We start from the raw sequence: 17,179 nt of genomic DNA on the forward strand, positions 1-17,179 counted from the left end.
CGGGTAGGGAAGGGGGTGGAGGCGCGGCCGCCGCTCCTTCTGTCCCCGCCGGCGGGCCCGGCGTCCCCACCCCCACGCCGCAGGAGAACGCGTCCGCCCAACCCCAGAAATGCCTGTGCACCGCCTCTGAGACCTGCTTTCCCCGCGGGGGGCTTCGCTCTGGCGCAGGGGTCCCCCCCTGAGACCCCAAGCACTACGGCTCCGGACCTAGCGCCCCCAAACGCCCACCTGCCTCGGGGGAGCGGGTGCCGGGCCTTAGAGCTCCCATTCGCCCTCTGCTCCCACCTCCCCGGGTCTCTGCCCCAGGCAGGCGCCCTCCCCCTGATCTTACCGCCCCTTTTAGGGGGCTCCGCTCCCACCCATTTAACCTCCAAGAGCCCCCGGCGTCCCCACCCTCCTGACCATTCGCCCGCCCCCTCTAAGGCACTCCGCTCCTCACCAGGTGCCCCTCCCAAACTTCCTGCCTGGCGGATCCAGGTGCCCCCGCCTTGCCTCCGGGGACTCCCGTAAAACCCTCTCGACCGTCTTCGGGTTTCTGGCCGCTGACTTAGCGCCCGCTCCTCTCTCCCCACCTGCCCTCTCCCGAGGGCTCTGTTCTCCCCGACGCCGCCGCTCCAGCCTCCGTTCCTTCAGGCCTCCCGCCGTGCTCAGGACTCCTCTCGGGCCTCCCGGCCTCGCTGTCCACCCCGCGCCTCCATGGTCCCAGAGCCGGGCCCTGCGTACAACAGCACCCCCGGCTGGGGGTCGGGGCTGGTGTCAGACCCGGGGGGCAGCGGCTGGGTGGCGGCCGCGCTGTGTGTGGTCATCGCGCTGACGGCGGCGGCCAACGCGCTGCTCATCGCGCTCATCTGCACGCAGCCCGCGCTGCGCAGCACGTCCAACTTCTTCCTGGTGTCGCTCTTCACGTCCGACCTGATGGTGGGACTGGTGGTGATGCCGCCGGCCATGCTGAACGCGCTGTACGGGCGCTGGGTGCTGGCGCGAGACCTCTGCCTGCTCTGGGCCGCCTTCGACGTGATGTGCTGCAGCGCCTCCATCCTCAACCTCTGCCTCATCAGCCTGGACCGCTACCTGCTCATCCTCTCGCCGCTGCGCTACAAGCTGCGCATGACGCCGGCGCGCGCTCTGGCGCTGGTTCTGGGCGCCTGGACCCTCGCCGCGCTCGCCTCCTTCCTGCCCCTGCTGCTGGGCTGGCACGAGCTGGGCCGCGCGCGGGCGCCCGCCCCGGGCCAGTGCCGCCTGCTGGCCAGTCTGCCCTTCGTGCTCGTGGCGTCGGGCCTCACCTTCTTCCTGCCCTCGGGCGCCATCTGCTTCACCTACTGCAGGATCCTGCTGGCCGCCCGCAAGCAGGCCCTGCAGGTGGCTTCCCTCAGTACGGGCACGGCGGGCCAAGCCTTGGAGATGCTGCAGGTACCCGGGGGCACGCAGGGAGATGCGGGCTTGCGGGTTGGAGAGAAATGAGCACCCACTGGGGGTACCTAGGGGGCATCCAACACTTAGTGTACTGCCTGCTGGTGACTTCGGAGTGGCCATTCGTGGCTTCCACTTGTCTCCTGAACTCCAGGCTCAGCGCCGGACTGTCCACGGGATAGCTTCATCGGGAGGTGAGGCAGGCTCCCCGAAGTAACGTGTGCACCAGGGAATTCAGGGTGTCCCCACTCTCCTGCCTGCGCCTCCCAGGCCTTCCCCGTGTTGGCAAAGGGCACAGCCACGGCATCACAGGACTCCACCTGCCGGTGCTGTCTCCTAAACACGTGCCACCCCTAATGCCCCCTTCCTCATCCAAGCCATCCTGGCTTTTAACCTGGGAGCCTTTGATAGTCTCCGACTGGCTCCCCTACTCCCCCCCCGCCCCAGACCCGCTCCCACCCATGTTCTGCACAGCAGTGAGAGTCAGCGAGAAAAAGAGCGGCTACGTCACTCCCTTGCTTCAAACCCTTCAGGGGCTCCCCACTGCTGTCACGATAGAGAGGAGACTCGTGTCCTGGTCTGGCTTCCGGCCCCACCCTGCCCGCCTTGCCCACTGCACCTCCTTCCCCGATGCTCTGCACCAGCACCTGGTTCTTCCGGCTGTGCCTTGAAGGCACCGGGCTGACTTCCCAGCCGAGGTCTTTGCCCACGCAGTTCCCACTGCCTGGAACGCTTCCCCCCCGGGGCTTGGCTTGCCTGGCGTTTCAGCTCACAGATGACCTTTTCCTGGATGCCAGCCCTGGCCGCTCTGCCTGCGGGCCCACACCCTTCTCCACCCGGTTGCTCTCTAGCTGAACCCTCGATTTATGTGTTGACTTGTTCATTGTCTCTCACGCCACTCGAATGTCAGCTCCACGAGGACCGGGCATGCCTGGGTAGGTTTTTATCTCCACCGAGCAGAGTGGGTGCTTCCTAATTGCTTGTGAATGGGGTGGGTGCCCTCAGCTCAAGGCCCCGAGGTGTCTCGAGGCGGAGGACCTGCTTTAGCCACCCAGGCCAGGTGACACCCAAGTCCTACTGTCCACCTGAGGGATGGGAGTTTAGACTGACCAGGCCTGAGCCCTAAAGACTTAGGTCACAGGCCCCAGGAGAGGTCCTATCTGGGCTCTCCAGGCTCACCTTGGTGCAGCCTCAGGTGGAGGGGGCTCTTGCAGGCTGCTGGGGGTGGCTCATGGGTCACTGGGTGAATGGGGAGTTGGCTGAGGGCTGCAAGGCTATCACCCTGCCATCAGTCCTACGAAGCTGCTTGTCTGTCCCTCCCCCAGTAGCGGGGCCCAGCCCTGCACCTGGTCAGCAGCCAGGAGGGCGGGGCTTGGGGGGTGAGGGGGGGCGGGGTCCTGGCTGCAGGCCTGCTTTCTCCCCTATCTGTGAGCACTGAGAGCACTCTCATCGGAGAGCACTCTTGAGGTCAGCGGGTAGCTGTGACCCTGGCTTGGTTCTTCAGAATTGTCACGGGCCATCCTTACTCTCTGGGTTCTTGTAAAGGCATGTGGCCCGAACTTCAGGCAGGAGGAACCACCTGGGGACATCTGTCTTGCTGCTCCCTCCCCCACTCCCCACAGTCCTCAAGTCCTTTCATTCGTGTGTACTTAGCGTTTTCTTTAAATAACCTCATTTACCTTTTTACTTCCACGAATTTGTTTCGGAAGAAAACTTGTGTCTTCCGGAAATGGACGATCAATATTTTAGCCATGAACGGAAGTCGATCAAACACAGGCTCAGTGGGCGCGCAGAACCCAGCCCAGCTGGTGGGAGTGACTGAGCTGGGCCTGCTCACCGAGGGCGGAGGTTTCCGCTCTGTGACTCGCTTATTTCACAGGGTGTCCATGTCCCACCTCAAGTCACCCCCACCCCACACCGTGGGGAGCTCTTGGCTCGTGCCCAAGGATGGGAGGGGTTGGCTGGTCCTCGTGAGGCTGGGGTGGGAGAGGTCTGGGTTCCTGGTTCCAGCGGGGTCGGTGACACACAGATTTTCTTACCGTGAAGCTAACTGGGTGGTGCCAGGACCGAACCTGAGCCAGCGGCGGCCTCAGAGCCGGGGCACGAGTCCCCCAGGTGCTGGCGGCTGCAGCCCCGCAGCCTTTGAGGGCTCACTGTGTGCCAGGCACAGGGCTGAGCGAACCCCCAGACTCCCAGCGAGGAGAATACTACCGCCACCCCCACGTGATGGATGAGAACCTGAGATCCAGGGACAGGAGAGGTGACTTGTCCGAGGTCACACGGCTGGTTAGTGAGGTTCAAGCTCAGATCGAGCTGATGCCAAGGCCTCGGTGTGAGCCTTGGGCCGCCTGTGGGTGATGACGCTCTCTTAAAACAGTGCTTCAGGGACATCACCCCGTGTCCCTCTGCCTGACTGCTGCGTCTTCCCAGTCTCCTCATCTGGGTCCCCCAGCCGTGACATCTCTGGGCCTCCAACCTCGCTCACTTTCCACATTCGCTCCCTGGTGAGCTCATGCTGTCGCATGCCCCACATACCACCCACACGCTGATGGCTGCCAGCCCAGGCTGCTCCATGAGGAGGCTCCCGGCAGAACTCGGGGTTTGCAGGCCCCAGCCCCAGTCCCCCCACAGTCTGCCTCGCATCGGTGAGCGGCAGCTCCAGGCTTCCAGTTGCTCTGGCCAGGAACCTTGGAGGCAGCCCAGACACCTCCCTTTTCCTCACTATCCACAGCCAGTCTTCCCACCTCTACTTTCAATACACGGGCAGCCTGTGGCCACTTCTGGTCTCCACGGCCGTCCCCCAGCCCCAGGCTGAGCCCCTTCCTCTGACGCCTGGGTTATTGCAAGGCTCTCTCACTGATCCGATTCCGTTCTCATTCCCTTTCCAGCAGACACAGCAGCCAAAGCCGTCCACCCATCCCCCCTTTTTTTTTCCAGAGCCATCCCTTTAAAATGCAGTCCTGTTGTGTTGTGGTTCCTCCGCTCCCCTGGCCTCACATCTCGCGTCATCTGGGGCGTTCCCTTCTGGGGATGCCTTTCCTTCCTCACGCTTTCTCTTTAATTGCGCTGCCCCCCTGCCCCCCGCTGTCCCTTGAGCACCCCAAGCACAGTCCTGCCTCAGGGCCTTTGCTCTTGCTGTTCCCTCTGCCCGGAGTGCCCCTCCCCTGCATCTCCACATGGTTTCTCCACAACCTCCATCACTTTTCTTCGAGCCTCTGCTCAGCTGTCACTCAAGAGTAGCAGCTGCCCCACTTCCCCGGACCCCCTTCAGCCCTCATGTCCTGGGTTGCTGTTCTCAGCGGCGCTCAGCACCCCTGACTTGTGACGCGCTTTCCCATCTGTGTATCTGCTGTGTATTTCCTCCTACCAGAATGCCGGCTCTGGGAGGTGGGTGGGCCCTAGTCTCTCTGTTTACTGCTGGTTCCCAGTGCCCGCGACAGTGCCCGGCCCGGCCTTGGCGCTCGGTGCTTCTGGATGGATGGAAGGACTGAAATGCACACAGCGCTCCGCAGGGCCGGCCTGTGGCCCCTGTTGCTCCCTCTCCTCCCACTCTCTTTGGAATCTGTTCTCGTAGCTGATGGATCCCACGCTTCTTAGTCTATCAGTTCGTTTGCTTGGGAACCTGTCTTGAGGACCTACTATGTGCAGGAGCTGTTCGGGGCCGTGACTGCGGTGATGAACGGGACAGAGAAGGCCCTGCCCTCTCGGAGTCGGGGAGACAGACATCGATCACAAAACCTTATCAGGATGAGGGCGATGGAGCTATAAGAGGGGTGCTCACCCCGTGAATATTCAGAGTCTGTCATTCGTTGTGCGTGTGTTTGCACACTGAAGCCGAGAGGGCAACAGTGAGCCCTAAAACCAAATGCTGGGAGGAGCCGTCATGGGTCACTGAGGCCGCACCCTGCTTCCCAGGTGGGACAACCCTTGGGCCCCCCAGGCCGACCCCTCCCACTTCCTGGAAAGCCCTTTCTCTGGGTCTGAGCGTGGGAGTGGCCGGCCCCGCCGCTCACCACCTGTGCTGCCAGGACCACTCGGCCCTAAGTGGGCCTTCTGAGCCCTGTTTCCTCACTGCCCGGAGAACTGCCTGTGTTTGGGGATTTTCTTCTGGGGTGTTTCCTCCATTCTGGCCTCCTGGGTCATGACCCCTTTCCTCCCACTCGAATTGGCCTGTCCGAGGCCAGCATTGTCCAGCCTGGGGGTGCAGGCTCCTCACCGCCTGGACCTAAAGCACCTGATGAGAATGGACGACACTGGGGCACGCTGGACCTCTTTCCGCCTGTGTTCGGCCCCATTTAGCCCTGAGCTCCCTTCCCAGGCCCGCCTCTGGCTTCCCCAGGGAGGGAAGGGAGTGGGGGCCCGGTCCCCGAGGTCCTGGCGTCTGGGTAGAGAACTTGGGAGCTGAGCAGGCTTTAGCGTTTTCTCTCCCCCACCCCCCACAGCTGCCTACTTACGTGAACGGGCTTTTAAAAAGCCACACGGTTCACTCAGCGGTTTCAGCCAGGTCTTCCCGGTCCCAGGGGCTGTGAGAAAAGGGGGAGGGGGGTCATGTTTAGAGCTGAGGTAGGGACTGTGGCATGGGAGGGAGTGGGGTCAGAGGGAGATGCTGCCAGGGTGGGGTCGGGGTGGGGTCGGGGGAGAGAGACTGTGCCCGTGTGGGAACGGGGGCTCATCCCTGGGAGGTTCCAGAGGGGCCAGTGAGGAGCTCAGCTTGGTGGAGTGCAAGCAGGTGACCCTGCTGGCAGCGTCTGCTTTCTCAGCTTCTCTCCGTCTGCCAGGATTCCTGTGGCTGGGGTTCATGCTCCCACCCCATGGTCTTCCTCTTGCGCCTCATCTTTCTCCCCTTCCCTCTTCTCTCCTGCAGTTGCATTTCACCCCGTTCTCTTCTTCCTGCGTCCTCTTGTCTTCCTCAACCCACTTCTCTCCCATCAATGTCTCCTTTCCCTGCTCCCCAGATCCTCCCACCCACCCTCATCCAACTATGCATCACTCTGTCTTAGCAATCCATCTTCCCTCCCCTCGCCGCTTCCTCCTCCTCAGAGGGGGAGGCTGTGATCACAGAAATATCTCAGAGGTAAAGGAGGGGGCTGACCTGGGGAGAGGCTGACGGAGGAGCAGTGTCGCACTTGGAGCAGTGGCAGGCTTGGCTGCTGCTGGGACTGAGGTGACCTGGTGGGGCCAGGGCTGGAGCCTGTGTGTCTGGCTGGTCATAGGTTCAAATCCTGCCTCCTTCGCATCACATCCAGATGACTTCAGACAAGTCCTTCACCTCCCTCTGCCCCAGGGTTACTGCTGTTTATCACTTGAGTTGGTTTGAAGAACCAATGAGATAATATATGTAAACCTGACACATGGTGGGTGCTCCACGAATGTTCCTCTCCTTTCCTCTTGTGGGAAAAATGCAGTTTGGGGGAGCTCACCCCCTTTTAAGCCATTCTAGGGAAAGTATGATCGCTGCCACCAGCGTCATCATCACCATTATCAATGAGCTAAACTGGACACCAACAGCAACAGAGCCGGCCTGTGGTTCCAACATGTGCCAAGCTCTGTTCGAGTAACTTGCTATGTGTTATTTCATTTACTTCTTACTGCGATGGTATGAGGTCCATGCTCTTAGGATTGCCATTTTGCAGATGAGAAAACTGAGGCACAGAGAGGCAAGGGACCGCTCTACAGGTCACTCAACAAGTTAACAACAAAGCCAGGATTTGAAACCAGGCAATCTGGCTCTGGAGTCCTGCCTTGTAACCTCACACTATGATTAGATGGTTATAAAAATTTTTAATTGCACAAGTACATTTTTTTAAAGACTTTATTCATTTATCTTTTTTTTTTTAAGAGAGGGAAGGGAGGGAGATAGAGAGAGAGAAACACCAATGTGTGGTTGCTGGGGGTTATGGCCTGCAACCCAGGCATGTACCCTGGCTGGGAATCGAACCTGCGACACTTTGGTTCGCAGCCCGTGCTCAATCCACTGAGCTACGCCAGCCAGGGCTGCGCACAAGTACATTTTAAAATAAAAATTTAAATATAGAGATAAAGCGTAAGGCCCCTCCGACTTCCAGCCAATCAGTTTCCACTCCCAGGGAGTCTCATTAACTTAGATGATGTCTCTCCAGTCTTTTTCCTGTGTGTTCACATATTTTTTGTGCATCTAAAGAAGTTCAGCATTATTTGCATTTTTTAAACAAATGAAATCATGCTGTATTTATTGTTCTGAAGCTTGCCATGATCACTTAATAAGTCTTGGAGATCTTAATTTTTTTTTATTTTCACCCATGGACATTTTTATCATTGCTTTTAGAAAGAGAGGAAAGGGGAGATGAGAGAGAGAGAGAGAGAGCGAGCAATGTGAGAAATATCAGTTGGGTGCCTCTTATATGTGCCGTGACTGGGGATCAAACTTGCAACCTAGGTATGTGTCCTGACCAGGAATTGAACCTGTGACCTTTTGGTGTACAGATGATGCTCCAATTAACTTGGCTTCCTGGCCAGGGCTTGGAGATCTTTCCATTTGATTAATTCATTCTTTTAAGCATGTGTGTGGTATTCCATAGTGGGATGTATGTACCATGGTTTATTTAACCACCCTCTGCATGATGGACATGGAAGCTGTTTCTAGTTATTTTCCTGTCACGAACGGTGCTGTGGGACACATTCTTGTATATGCCGAGTGTGCAGACACGTGTACAGGTGTTTCTGAACACAGGAACTGTAAATGGAATTGCCCCCTGAAAAGGCACTGCCCAACTGTCCTCCAGGTGGCTGCCCTCCGACAGTCACACGTGTCATGGGCATGTATTAGGGACACACAAACAGTGTGACCATGAAGGCCTCTCAGTGACAGCAGTGGGGTTTCCATCACCCCACCCTGACTGTGGCTCATGGATGCCACCCCGCCCCCCACAAAGGGGAGCAGCATGGTGAAGCAGAAGTGCAGTTTCTGGAGCTGGAAATGCCAGCAGCTCGGCCTCCCCAAAGCGGCACAGATGTCAGGACAAGTGCTCTGACTCACCACGCTGCAGTGGGAGGGGGGGAGCGAGGGGCGGGGCTGGGGAGAGCATCTGCTTGTATCTTTCTCTGGCCCCTGGCTCAACACTCATCTGCTGCGTGACTCCTGGCACGTTAGTCTGCCTCTGTGAACCTCATCTGCAGAATGGGGCCGGTAGCACGGCCCTCCCCTGGAGACTGAGCGGCATGATGAATATCAAATGCTAACTCGAAGCAAGGGCTCCGGAAATGGGGGTCACAGTGCTGACTTGGGGTCAGTGGTGCTTTGGCTCAAGGCCTTGTTCTGGCACCACGTGAGCTTGGGAAGGTCCCCCACTTTCTCTGAGCCCGTTTCCTTCTTTCTTCCCTTTTGCTTGTGTTCTTGGGTGCACTCTTTGGGGAAAGGAGGAGAAGGGGAAACCTGTGCTCGTCCCCGGGAAGCCTGGAGAGGGGATCTCCGAGTACCTCTAATCCCCACCTCTGGTGCCGTGTCCCCAGACGACTGCCCCCAAGGCATGTCCCTCAGTCCCCAGTGCCCCAGAGCTCTGATGGGATCAGGGTTCTCTCTCACCTCCCCCTTGCCCCAGGTCCCAGGGCTCAGGGGGTCCCTGTGTGGGTGGGGCCTTCTGGAGGCCTTGGCTCCTCCTCCCCTATTGTCTGTCCCCACCCATGGCAGCCATCGGAAGGAATAGAAGGTCTTAGGAGGTTCTTTAGGGAGACAGGAGACCCTCCTCCAGGCTGACCATGGTGAGGCCACAGAAGCCATATGGAGACCACTCTGGAGGAGCGGAAACGAGGAGAGAAAGATACAAGCAGATGCTCTCCCCAGCCCCGCCCGGCTCCCCCCTCCCCCCACCCCACCCCACTGCAGCGTGGTGAGTCAGAGCCTTGTCCTGACATCTGTGCCGCTTTGGGGAGGCCGAGCTGCTGGCAGCAGGGCCGGCTCGTGAGGTGCTAATATGCCTCCAACCTCACACGCGTACCACTGAGCCGACATGTATTTAGCGCTTACTCTGCATCGGGCACCGCGCAGAGGTTCGTTTCCCACGGCCTCACGGCCACTCCGCGGAGTATGGTTGCTCCGACTGGGTGGGTGTGGAGACAGAGACTCTGTCAAGGTCGCAGAGGGAGTAAGGGGCAGAGGCATGGTCTGCAGCCAGAGCACTCGTCTCAGAAGCCCAGCTCTTGCCTCTGCACAACGCTGCCCTGCCAAGACGGCGGAGAGAACAAGGGCTTTGCTTTGGCGGCTGTGTGTGAACTTGACCTTGATATTCACAGAGCCAGACTTTACGTGGATAAACACACTGAAGGGTGGGAGTTACAGTTTACTTCCTCTCTCCCCTCCCTCCCACTGCCATTCCAGAATTAGACCGCTGATCCTATAGAAAGACAGTATGGAACCGGCGTTTCAGCACCATGGACAAGAACAAAGTCCGGCTACTCTGAGGCAGCCGGGAGCGAAAAGCAGGGCTGGGAGGAGGCGGGGCCCTGCATCCGAGGGCGGGGTTGGGGGCGGGGTTTGACTTTGGTGCTAATGTAACGGGGCCGGCACGTCTTGGCTCGGTCTCTTCCGCCCCCTTTCCATCTGCGAAGGTTGCCTGGGAATCTGGTTCCCTTCCTGCCTCCCCTGACTTCCATCTCTGTGCCCAACCCGGCACTGGCTGCCTCGTGAACGGAGCGGGGCTCTCACGCAATTTAGGAAACACTGGGCAAAATTCCCGACTTTCAAAGCCTAGGTGTGCTCCGCCGAACACACTCACCCTTTGCACAGTTCAATGAAGTGTGCAAACCCCTGCACACTGATGTTTACTTAAATTGTGGATATACGTGGGTCCCACTTTGTGTAAATCTTATGTATGGAAATCCGAACTGTTTACAATATACGGTTTAGAGGAGGACCCTATGGACCGACCCCCAGGGGTTCATGGACGGGCTTCCAGATGGCCTCAGAATTCTCTGGATGTGTGCAATTTCTTTCTTGTGTGTGCAAAAATAGGTAAGCTTTTCGTTTTCTGAGGAGCAGTGTAGATGTCCTTCGATTCTCATTGGGCTCATGAGGGTGAAAAAGTTACGGGCACTTCTGGGCTAAAAGGTCACCCAGCTGAGGGAGACAGTCCCTGTTTTGGGTCTGTGGGCCGTCACGTCAGTGCGCAAAGTCAAATTCTAGCCTTCTCATGCCCGTGTCCCCCCTGCCCCCACCCCTTCAAAGGCTGGGGGAGCAGCTCCTTTGACCGCCCTCCCTTCCCCGTCTCCTGCTCTTGAAGTCTCTGTTTGCGAATGGGGATGCCTGCCAGTCCACACATAGTCTGAGCTGTGACCTGCCAAGCTCACTAGCACCCCTAGTAACTTGTAATAGATTTCATTGTAAACATTTGTTCTCTGCACACATTTTATTTTATTTATTTTTTTTAAAGATTTTATTTATTTATTTTTAGAGAGGGAAGGGGGGGAGAGAGAGAGACAGACAGACAGACAGACAGACATCAATGTGTGGTTGCTGGGGGTTATGGCCTGCAACCCAGGCATGTACCCTGGCTGGGAATCGAACCTGGGACACTTTGGTTCCCAGCCCGCGCTCAATCCACTGAGCTACGCCAGCCAGGGCTCTCTGCACACATTTTAAAAAAAAAGCACTTTATTTTTTGGAGCCTGAGGGTCAGAGTGCAAGGAAAACCATTACTCCAAAATACAAAGAGAACCCATTTGCAGGAGATCGCTGAGCCCCACACAGCACGGAAGCCTCTGTTGTCAGATACTGCTCAGCTGCCAGTGATTCCTGCAGCGCCGAGAGCTGTGGGAGGGGCTGGGGCTTCCTGTTGCTGCTGGCCTGGGCCACCGTCCTGCGCGTGGAGGGTGGGTCTTTTGAACTGATTAGTGTTCGGGGCAGCGTGGCCGTCTCCCTGCAGTTCCTAGAGCCCCTCCAGACGTGCTGCACCAGGGTCAGGGCTCCGGCTGGCGCTCAGGCTGTCTTGGTGGGGTCCAGGCCCGAGGGTCAGTTTGAGACCTTGGTCATACAGGGGCTCAGTCTCCAGTAGGCATCAGGGATCCGTTGGGGCCCAGGGTCAGGGCTTGGTCTGGAGTCAGGGTCAGGCCTCAGGTTAGGACTGCAGTCGGGGCTCAAAGATTGAGACACAGTTTACCGCTGGTGCTAGGGTTCCGTCTGGCATTAGGATGGAGGCTCAGTCTGCGGGTGATATCAGGGCAGCTCAGGGGCTCTTTCTCAGCTGAATCACGTGGCCCTCCTTTCCGCAGGTGCCCAGGACCCCACGCCCAGGGGCGGAGTCGGCTGACAGCAGGCACCTGGCCACCAAGCACAGCAGGAAGGCCTTGAAGGCCAGCCTGACCCTAGGTGTCCTGTTGGGAATGTTCTTCGTGACCTGGCTGCCTTTCTTTGTGGCCAACATAGCCCAGGTAAGGCCACTGCAGGGGGCAGATGAGTCCAGGCCTTGTTGGGGAGGCCCCCGAGCCCCTTGCCAGCCCGGGCACTGGGCTCTGGGAGGGAGGACCGTGGGCCACCTCCTGTCGTATGTTTGTGTGAGTCTGTCCCGGCCACGGTGGGTGGGGTGGTCTGTGTTCTCGCCCTGGAACTGGGCGTGATGCACCCCTTTCCTCCAGGCCGTGTGCGACTGCATCTCCCCAGGCCTCTTCGATGTCCTCACGTGGCTGGGTTACTGTAACAGCACCATGAACCCCATCATCTACCCACTCTTCATGAGGGACTTCAAGCGGGCCCTGGGCAGGCTCCTGCCATGCCCCCACTGCCTCCAGGAGCGCCGGGCCAGCCAGGCCTCCCCCTCCATGCGAACCTCGCACAGTGGTGCCCGGCCAGGCCTGAGCCTGCAGCACGTGCTGCCCCTGCCCCTGCCCCCCGACTCGGACCCGGACTCTGACTCAGGCTCGGGAGGCTCCTCAGGCCTGCAGCTCGCGGCCCAGCTGCTGCTCCCCGGGGAGGCCAGCCAGGACCCCCCGCCGCCTGCCAGGACTCCTGCCACGGTCAACTTCTTCAGCATCGATTGTGCGGAACCCAAGCTGCGGCTGCATCCACTCGGTACCCCCATGAACTGATCCGGGCTTGTAGCTGCTCAGCAGGGGGCTGGACTGGATGGAACCAAGTCTCCAAGGCCGTGGGCCAGCTCTTGGCTGTAGGCAGGAGACTGCATGCCTCTTGGGCGCCCTCTGAACTCCAGTGGGGCGCACTGCATCAGCCCCCACGACCCCCTCAAGGTTCTCCATCTGTGGGGTGATGGCTGGCTTCCATAGTCTTCCCCAGGATGCTGCGTTGCTGAGCGTAACTTGTGGCTGTGTGCAGAGAATGGCTGGAGGGATCTGGGTTCAGATTAGGATGAAGACAGTCCCCTTTGGCACATTCCATCAGCTCGCACGGGAGGGAGGCCTCCATCTGCAGAGGTGGGTTAGCGCAGGGCTGAATCCCTTGCTCCTCTGCGTGTGGTTTGTGGGCCATCAGATCAGCGTGATCCCTGGGAGTTCGTTGAAAATGCACACCTCTGCCCCTTGCCCTGGACCTGCTGAGTCAGAATCTGAGGGTTAACAAGGCCCCCGGGGACCTGTGTGCCCATTCAAGTTGAAGGTGTGTTGGCTCAGTAGATCTTCAGCCCTGAGGATGGTTTGCTGGTCAGCTTTGGGGACTGGCAGCCCCTTGGATGTGTGTGGCCTCACCAGACACCCCCTGAGGCTGGGAGGCCTGCAGGCCTAAACTTGAACCTCTGCTCCACTACCTACAAGCTCAGGCACAGGTGCTCAACCTTGCTGAGCCTGTTCCTCCACGTATGAAATGGGGTCACGATGCCTGCCAGCCTCATAGGGTTTCACGAGAATCAGGGCAGTGCCAGTGGGATCCTGGCACCCGGCAGGTGACTGGTAGGTGACACCTGCTGCTGTTACAGCTCCTGGCCGTTCAACACCCTGGCCTCTGGGGGAAACAGTGGGAAACAAGGGCCATTTGTTCCCACTGTTTTTATCCACCTTCTTCCTCTTCTTGAGCCCCATACCAGCTCCCAGGATGCCACACGGCCTCTCCTGGGGCAAAGGGGTGGCGGGTGATTTCTTGCTTATCATCTGGGATGGGCGTTCCTCTGCCCTTGGCTTCCTAGGACCCTGATGGGAACCAGCTGATGGGGACAGAACCGTCCCCTTGCCCTACCTCCTTCTGGCCTTTCCTGGGTCAGTGAGGGAATGGGGAGTGGTGCCCGCTCAGGCGGGTGGAGCTGAAGAGCTGTCCCAGGTGTCACCTGACGTCAGCAGGGGAACCCTGGTACATGGGCCTGGGGTTATTTTTGTCGGGGGGAGGACTCACTCCCCACACTGTACTGGCTGCAGGGTCCTTGTCAGTCTGAGGTTCTCCTTACCCCCCACTTGCACTAGGCTCCATCCACCCAAACTCCTAGGGGTCCTCCGCAGGGGGCCCGGCGCCCTCCTTGGTGCTGATTAGACTCAACTCCAGCCCTGGCTGCGGGCCGCAGAGGGACCACGGTGCTTGCTGGGTTTCCCCTCTGCCTGGGGGCCTGCTCGAGTGGACGCCCCGTAAACACCGGCTGAAGGCGGCGACTGCAGCGTGGCCTGGATCCGCCCGAGGGGCCACTCAGGCTGCAGCGGCAGCAGCTGGGGATGCGGGAGGGGACCCTGGGCACAGGTGTCTTGGGTTCTGGTTCAGACTCTGCCCCTCATTTGCTTTGGGACCTCAGCAAACCATTTTCCCTGTCGGGGGCCTCGGTTTTCCATGGGTGACATTAGCTGTTTGGATGAATAGCAGCAAGGATTCTGTAAGTATCTGTGAAATAAACAAATACACACGCCCCCGAGGACCAGTTCAGCCCCAACACTCCAATTGGCCCCGTCTCTCCTCCTCCCCGCTGCCTCCTCCAGAGCTTGTCAACACTGTCCCTGCTCGGGCCTTGATTTCCCCGTCTGCACAATGGGCGGGGGATCATCCCTGGTCCTGTCATTCAGGGGCAGAGGGAGGAACAAAGGGGAAGGTTCTCAGAGGGATGCAGGTACAGTGGCTAAGAGCTGGGCTCTGGCGGCTGACGGACGAGTTGGAGACCGACCAGCTGTGTGCTCTTGGGCAGATTGCGCGACCTGCCTGGGCATCAGTATCTGCAGGTGTGAAATGAAGGTAATAACAGTGAGACAATCCCTGTAAGCGCTCTGTAAGCTCTACGGTAAACACCCAGTGAGTGGTAGCCATTATTCTTTTTTATTTTCATCATCACCTCTGTACCTGCTACAGGAAATCCTTCCCCCATACAACGCATTCTCGCCAGGGGCCCGCTCCCACCGGTACTGCTGGCAGACTCAGCATTGACTGGCCGTGCTGCTGTTACAATGACATCCGGGGCCACGGTGTCGCGCACCTTGGGGGGCACCCTTCACATCTCGTCTGTGCAGAGCTCAGCCCGCATGGCCGTAAGTGGCTGATCTGACCGGAACTCCCAGAGCTGAGAGTGAGCTGCCCGCTCCCTACTGGAACCTGTGGGCTGGCGGACAGCCCTGGAGTGGACGGGAGGGCAGGCAGACACCTGGCTTGACTGAGGCTGAGGGAGAGTGGTGGGTGGGAGCCTCAGGCCCCGGAGAGCCCCCCCCCCGGATGGCCAGACGTCACGGCTGTGACCCCCGGGCGGGCGGTCCTGGGCTCTCAGCTGTGCTCGGCTGATTCCATGGGGCTCTGGCTTCGCGTCCCCAGGGAGGGGCTGTCGTCTCCTTACAGGTGTCCCTCCTGTCAGCTCCGTGCTCTTCAACCCCAGAGCCTTCAGTCTGGGGGGGCACTGGTGGGAGTTCTTCAGAGCTCCCGCAGGGAGCCTGGTGGAGGGGGCGAGAGAGCAGCAAGGCCTATGGGGAGCTGGGAAGACGGCTCAAGTCCCTTTTTGGGGTCAATCCAGCCCTGGGCAGGGCCTCTGGGCCTCGCTGGCACAGCTGGGGCAGCCCAGTGGGTTGGGGCTCACGCCGTGGCTGCACGTCTTGGGGCTCTCAGCAGGGCAGGCAGCAGTGGGAAGGGCGGCCCCTTTGGACTGGTCCGGCCCCGTTGGCACCTGGGCTTGGCTGGGGTTGTCAGGTGTGGGCGCTCTGGAGGTGTCTCCGGGTGCTGGACCCTGGGTTTGCCCATCCTGGTCAGGGGTCTTGTCCGCCGAGGAGGCGGCTGCTGCCTGGCGAGGTTCCTCTTGGGGCAGGCTGCCTGGGGCCAGCAGAAGCCCCTTTTCATCCCAGCCTGGCTTGGTGCGGATGCCCACGGCCTTCAGGATGGCATCCATCTGCTTGGCGTAGTCCAAGTGGCCGCTGACCTGCAGGGGAACAGTGAGTGCGGGCCGAGGTGGGCAGGCAGAGCCCCGCCCTCCCCAGGGCCGCAAGCTAAGCTCCTGGGCCTCACCCTCTCCCTCGGTCACCAAAGCCCTGACTCCCACTCTCCATGACTCTGAGATGCAGAGCGGGCTGAGAAGCCTCTAGAACTCATTAGGGAAAGATGAAGGAGGTTCCTCTACACAATCTGGGCTGTCGGGGTGCGGGAAGGAATCTCCCGATGGTGGGAGTGGGGGTTCTCGTTCTGTCTGCAGCTTCGGGTCTCCGCAGAAGGACTCTGTTTGCTGTTCAGAGGCTCCGGGGCCTCGGGCAAGCCTCTGGCTTCCACTTGCCTCATTCAGCTGCAAGGTGGGGACCCTAAGTGCAGCTACACCAGAGGGCTGCCGTGAGGTTGCGGCAAAGGCCTCAGCCTGGAAACAGCGCCGTGGCACAGACTGCAAGGCACCTTCCACACTCCGCTCTCCCCCTTTTCCTTAGTCCCAAGAATTTCAGCTTACACCCGGGTGCTTTTTCTCCTGCAGCAAAGAGGGGGCGTTGTGAGACGTTCTGGCCAATGAGGAACATTGGGCCAGAAGGGGCAGTGTTATGGGGTGCCCCCTGGAAGTCTCTTTAAAAGGGGGAGAGCTCTTCTTTCCCCCCCTATTTCCTCTTTCCCGCTGGCTGGAATTCAGACACGATGGCCAGAGCTTGAGCAGCCAGCTTGGGCCAGGAGTTGGCCCACTAAGGCCCACTTGCTGGCTTGCAAAGCAGCAAGACAGGGGGATTTTGGCCCCTGAAGAGTGTGGAGCCACTAAAGCCCCTCTGAACTGGCTATTGTGGCCTTTTCTTACGTGACAACATTAACTCTTGTTTGTTTAAGCCACTTCAGCCTGGCCTCTGGTATGTGGACTTGAATCTTCACTAGGGACAAGGGTCCAGAGCTCAGAAGTGGTTACCCTCTTCCTCAGAGAATCCAGACACCCCCATTCTTGTGTTGGGATGTGCCAGTGAATGAAAAGCAGAAGCGAGATTAGAGTGCCGGATGCCTGACCGTGATGATGGACAACACTCAACACGCAGGGGATCCTTAACACATCGCACAAAATGAACCTATGGGGTGTACTCCTTGACAGGGGTCGGCTGCTAACTGTAGATGAAGAAACTGAGCCACTGAGAAGCAAAGTGAGTGACTTGCCCAAGGTCACACAGCCAGGACGTGTCGGAGCTGAGAGCTGAACCAGGGCTATCCTCTTCCCAGAAAATCAGCGAGCGAGAGGAAATTTTAAAAATCATTTGCGTTTTATAGATGAGGAAAGCGAAGCCCAGAGAGGGGCGGTGGTTTGCTTAAGACACACAGCACGTGAAGAGCAAGGCCAGAGCTGTGCCTGCGATGCTGCGGGCAGAGGCCGCTGAGCTCAGATGTGCTCCTGGGGCCGCAGGCTTTTCCAGCCGGTCCAGGGGGTCAGAGCTGAGCCCGGGACACAGCCGT

At 59.2% G+C, this 17,179-nt stretch overlaps 2 protein-coding genes across 5 annotated transcripts in view; one reads left to right on the plus strand and one right to left on the minus strand.

Annotated features, from left to right (window-relative positions):
- The first annotated feature begins 696 nt into the window (after positions 1–696).
- On the plus strand, positions 697–12,465 carry HTR6 (5-hydroxytryptamine receptor 6). The gene is made up of 3 exons (XM_028514194.1): positions 697–1,410; positions 11,653–11,811; positions 12,016–12,465. Exons 1-3 carry the CDS (start codon positions 697–699, stop codon positions 12,463–12,465), a joined length of 1,323 nt encoding a protein of 440 aa, XP_028369995.1.
- Positions 12,466–14,591: 2,126 nt separating this feature from the next.
- TMCO4 (transmembrane and coiled-coil domains 4) overlaps positions 14,592–17,179 on the minus strand; it is a 76,885-nt gene continuing 74,297 nt past the window's right edge. For all 4 annotated transcript variants that reach the window (XM_036025417.1, XM_036025416.1, XM_036025418.1 and 1 more), the window contains one exon: positions 14,592–15,695. In XM_036025417.1, the coding sequence (XP_035881310.1) occupies positions 15,288–15,695 (408 nt within the window). In that variant the 3' untranslated portion in view covers positions 14,592–15,287. The remainder of the gene's footprint in view (positions 15,696–17,179) is intronic.

Source organism: Phyllostomus discolor, chromosome 5 (genome assembly GCF_004126475.2).
Source record: "Phyllostomus discolor isolate MPI-MPIP mPhyDis1 chromosome 5, mPhyDis1.pri.v3, whole genome shotgun sequence".
In the NCBI taxonomy this organism is placed as follows: domain Eukaryota; kingdom Metazoa; phylum Chordata; class Mammalia; order Chiroptera; family Phyllostomidae; genus Phyllostomus; species Phyllostomus discolor.

Coding starts and splice junctions, on each gene's coding strand:
- HTR6 (XM_028514194.1), top strand. CDS start 697: ATGGTCCCAGAGCCGGGCCCTGCGTACAACAGCACCCCCGGCTGGGGG. Junction 1,411..11,652: donor AAGCCTTGGAGATGCTGCAG/GTACCCGGGGGC, acceptor TCCTTTCCGCAG/GTGCCCAGGACCCCACGCCC. Junction 11,812..12,015: donor TTGTGGCCAACATAGCCCAG/GTAAGGCCACTG, acceptor CCTTTCCTCCAG/GCCGTGTGCGACTGCATCTC.